This window comes from Pygoscelis adeliae, unplaced genomic scaffold (assembly GCF_000699105.1).
Source record: "Pygoscelis adeliae isolate BGI_AS28 unplaced genomic scaffold, ASM69910v1 Scaffold172, whole genome shotgun sequence".
In the NCBI taxonomy this organism is placed as follows: Eukaryota; Metazoa; Chordata; class Aves; order Sphenisciformes; family Spheniscidae; genus Pygoscelis; species Pygoscelis adeliae.
In genome coordinates this window covers 242,635-246,900 of record NW_008824338.1, presented here as the reverse complement: position 1 = coordinate 246,900, position 4,266 = coordinate 242,635, and the positions used below count along the sequence as shown (strand labels likewise).

The window sequence follows — 4,266 nt, the reverse complement described above, 5'->3', positions numbered from 1 at the left end:
GAATCATAGAATCATAAGCAAAACAGTCTAATCCTGCCCCACCTCTGCCTGCAAAATGGAAATGAATGTTCTGTCTTTGGGGTGAAAACATTCGAGTCTGGAATATTTTTGATTCTGCTATTGATAAATGATAAAATAGACAGCTAGGCATCAAGTAGGCATTTATTCAAATCCCGTGTTAGTAAATCAGATTGCTTTAAAACTTATCATGCAGCTGTTGAGCAGCTCAGGTGCTGTTGCCATGCTGGGATTACATCACATGATGAGCCAGCAGCACAGGTTGTGCTGGGCTAGGGAGCTGCCAAATTTTCTGAATTCCCACAGATAGGAGGAAGTGAGCAAGCAGAAAATTGTTGCGGTGGACACTACAGCTTGCAAGGGAACCCATGTGAACTCCCACTCTACCACCACACCACAGTGGAGTCATGAGACCCGCAGGAACCTGCTTTGCCACCTGCTTCCTGTGAAACTGTTCTTGGAGTTGCTTTCCCCTTGTGTTCTCCAAGGTATCCTCATGTCCCTCAGTCATATGAGAATTTTGGAGTGCAGCTGAGAAGTTTGGAGACCTCTGAAACAACCATGTAGAGATAGTGCCACTTGTCATACTGACTGGGGCTTCCTGTGCTAGTCCGTGAAGTTAACAGACTGCATTGCAGTAGTGGGGAAAGCACAGGAGGTTGTGTTTTCTTTCCATTTCTGACTAAGAGATAGTTGATAAGAGAGAGTTTATATAAACATTTGCTTGAAGCAGATTGTACATTCCTGATTCTATGACTGTGTGGAGACAGGGGAAACACAGACATTTGCGGCATTTCAAGGGATCAACAGTATAGGTTTCCAAATGGTGTCCTTGGTAGGTCCTTTTCCTTCTGTGGAAATCTGATGTGATCAAGCATGTGGCCTGGGGAGCACACCATGCTTCCTAAGGCCATAGAGAATTGGTGGGTTTGTCCTGCACACTGGAGAGTTACATGACCCTTTTTACTTTCTTGAGTAAAGATATATTATACCTGTGCTCCAAACAACTCCACCCTCATTTCTGAAGTTTTGGCTCTTCAGAAAGCCCCCAAAAGACAATAGCACCTTGAAAATAGAGCCGAACCTTTAATAAACCATTATCATCATCAGTACTGACAAGTGAAAGAAGAGAGCGCTCTGATTGCCTTTTTTCACTTCCTTTTTTCATCATATCTAAGTATCTCTTTTTGAGGCCGTTATTAGAGGTCATGCACCTTTCTGGCAGAGTGAACGTTGGAGTTACTGTGTTACTTCCCTCTACTGGTCACACAAATCATATTTCTTTTCAGCCACACTTTAAATTATGCCTATCGTTGCACATGTGGGTCCTTGTCCTAAGGTGATCTACCCTTCTATCCCATTTTGAATCTTTCTGCTTTTATTTGGCTATTAGTATAGCATGGACACAAGAATTATTAGTTTAAGCTGCTCTCTGCTTTCTTGAATCCTTGAAGAACAAGATGTATGACAGGGTCATTTCCTCCTCCATCCTCATTGGTTATTTCCCTCTTGGACAACCAATTTACTGCATTTTCTTATCCATGCCATTTATTTGCTCTGAATTTCATTCTTAATACACATCCACTTGTTTACATGTGTCCTTGTCCCAAGAGCAAGCACCCTGTAACTCTAATCTGACAAGAGTTTATTACATTGCTAAGGGTTGTATATTTCATATTTCTTTTATTTGTTTCATATTTAGTATTCTGTGTCCTAAGGTCAGCTGTCCTTAGAGGTCCATTTTGTTTGACTGAGACATCTATCTGTGCACAAGAAGAGAAACAGTCATGTCAACCTGTGGCCAAAACTCGGGAAGTGGCATAAGATGAGCATGACAAATTAAACCAAATTGTTGTGAATGCCTGATTTCAAGGATCACTAAAATCTAAACCAAAACTTTTCAGTTATCTGGAATATTAAAGCCACAAAAATGTGCAAGATGAATAGTAAATTGTTTTTCGTGACAAGATTTTACTTGCATTCTGAACCTTTCAGACCATCACAAATCAGACAGAATATAGATTTTCTTTAGAGACTTTTCTTGAGGCATATCTTCAGTTTATAAAGTGCTCCTTGGAGAGAAAAGTCGTAGCAAATTACATTGATAAAAAACTTTTCATTTTCTAAAACAAACATTCAGTTTATCGCTGTCCATTATAATGAAACTACATTGTAGCTCCCTGTCTCTCGCTATCACAACACAAAGTAGCTAACATCCCAGGACTCTGGGATTTTGAGGAGTACTACAGATTTTTTTAAAAGTCTTTTTTGGCTATATAGAATTACAAATGTGCATAGCACTTCAGAGTTCATTGAGGAAAGCCTGTTCCAGTTCTAAGCAACTTACAGTCTAAAAAAGATATACAACACCAAACAGTGACTGGAAACGATAATGCAGCATAAATCAATGAGAATGTGGTAGAAAGGTAAGACAAAACTCAGCAAATTTCATCCTGCTTTTTCTGTAAAGTCAGTAAGTCTTTATTCTTCTTGAGTTAAATTATACTGGTTAAATTATAAAGGTCCATTAAAGAGTAGTTTCATAAAAAGTCTTTTCATGTTTAAAGAAAAGACTATTTGTCTCAGATTGTGTCATAATTCCTGGGATCATAATTTTTTTCTTTCTGAAACCTTTTGCAAACTGCAGTAGCATGGTACCTTTTACTGTGCCAAAATACAAACTGATACCAGGTATCTGTTTTCAGTTCAGTTCTCTCCCACATTGCTCATCTTCGTCTTATTACATCGGCCAATGGTCAAAGTGGACACGGTGTGGACGCAGGCCAAGATTAATCAGACAGATGTTAAGTGATGGAAAATGAAACAAAAAAGCAGGGATGAGTCAAATGTTGCAGCACTTTTCCAGCTTACCGTTAGGAATGGCTGACAGCTTTCCAAAGGTTTCATTCAGAGCTCTCAGGAGAATGGAATTCTTCTCATCAGCATCTTTCAGCCTGTTCTGCATGCTCTCCAGGTTATTCCCCTTTTCTATAAAAAGTGCACATAGTACAGAAGCTTTAACTCTTTGTTTCCACTATCCTTCCTTTGCACATAATTTGAAATGCATAATAATGAGCAAGCCATTTATCATTAAGATATTGTATTGTGTAAATAAGGAAGTCCAGTAAAACTGGTTGTAGGGTTCATTGATAATCTTCTGTTTCTTTAAGTTCCCTACTTCCATGGTATCTAAATGCTTGAGTTCCTTGCACTGTTATGTATTTATCAAGGGCTTTCCTAAGGTGTAGAGCAGCAAGAAAAAAATGACAATCACAGTTGGTATGATTTATGCAAATTCACACAATGACCCACTGATAGATTCAACAAGTGTGATATTTAGTCATAGCTTTCATTCCTAGATTAAGCTACCACTGAAATTTTCTTCTTAAGTGGGTTATCTGGGATGAATGAGTTGAACCTAGTGTGAGAGAGGCAAGATCAATTAGGTCAGCTTACTGTTGCAATTAGACTGGCCAGAGCCCAATTCTCTTGGATTTTCTCAAACATAACCAATGTTGACATAACATCTGAGGAAAACACATGAGATCACCCTAGCACTGATCATCAGTATGAGGAGACTACAACAGGTTATTATGACATAAACATACTAAATTTGGGGGGAAAAAGCCTGCCTAGTGAATAAAACTCAAAGCTAAGAATTTGTTCGAACTGAAGAACTAGTACAAATCAAAGGCACAGGTGTGTCATATTTGGTACATTACAGATGAAACTGGTGTTATCCTTTACAGGTAAGTTCCTATTCTTCAGCAGTTGCTTTGAATAAAAATTTTGGAGTTTTTTTGAAAAATATCCAGCATAGCAATAATTTTTCAAACTCTCAAAAGTGAGATTCCAGTTAAGCTTTACGGCTATTCAAACAGACATTATTTCAAAATTTAGAAGTAAAGTTTGGCACAGAAAATGCCAATTAATGCTTAAGCTGCTATCTTTGGGGGCATTTTTCATCATTTCTTCATATCAATATGGAACTCTCTGGAACAGACAGCTGGTAATTTCTTACCTTAAAGGCATGCCCTATTGGGAAACTAATTCAACATCACTGTGCTTGATAGCAGGAAGAGGAGAAAAATTTGTAGAGATGGAGTTCAGGATACAAAGTATGATTGTGGCCTTCAGATATGTGACACGTTATTGAAAATAATAACCTAATTTTTGGATACTTATCCAAGTAGATACTGGGATAGGAAAACACACTGGAGATAAGGTTTCTAAGTGATTTATAGTTAC

The 4,266-nt window shown here is 38.2% G+C and overlaps 1 protein-coding gene across 1 annotated transcript in view; it reads right to left on the bottom strand.

Moving 5' to 3' along the window:
* The window catches only part of LAMA2 (laminin, alpha 2), a gene marked incomplete at its 5' end in the record, with an annotated part of 294,647 nt that overhangs the window by 57,281 nt on the left and 233,100 nt on the right, over positions 1–4,266 (bottom strand). Inside the window, 1 exon segment of the mRNA XM_009319128.1 lies at positions 2,890–3,006. Within this exon segment, the coding sequence (XP_009317403.1) occupies positions 2,890–3,006 (117 nt within the window).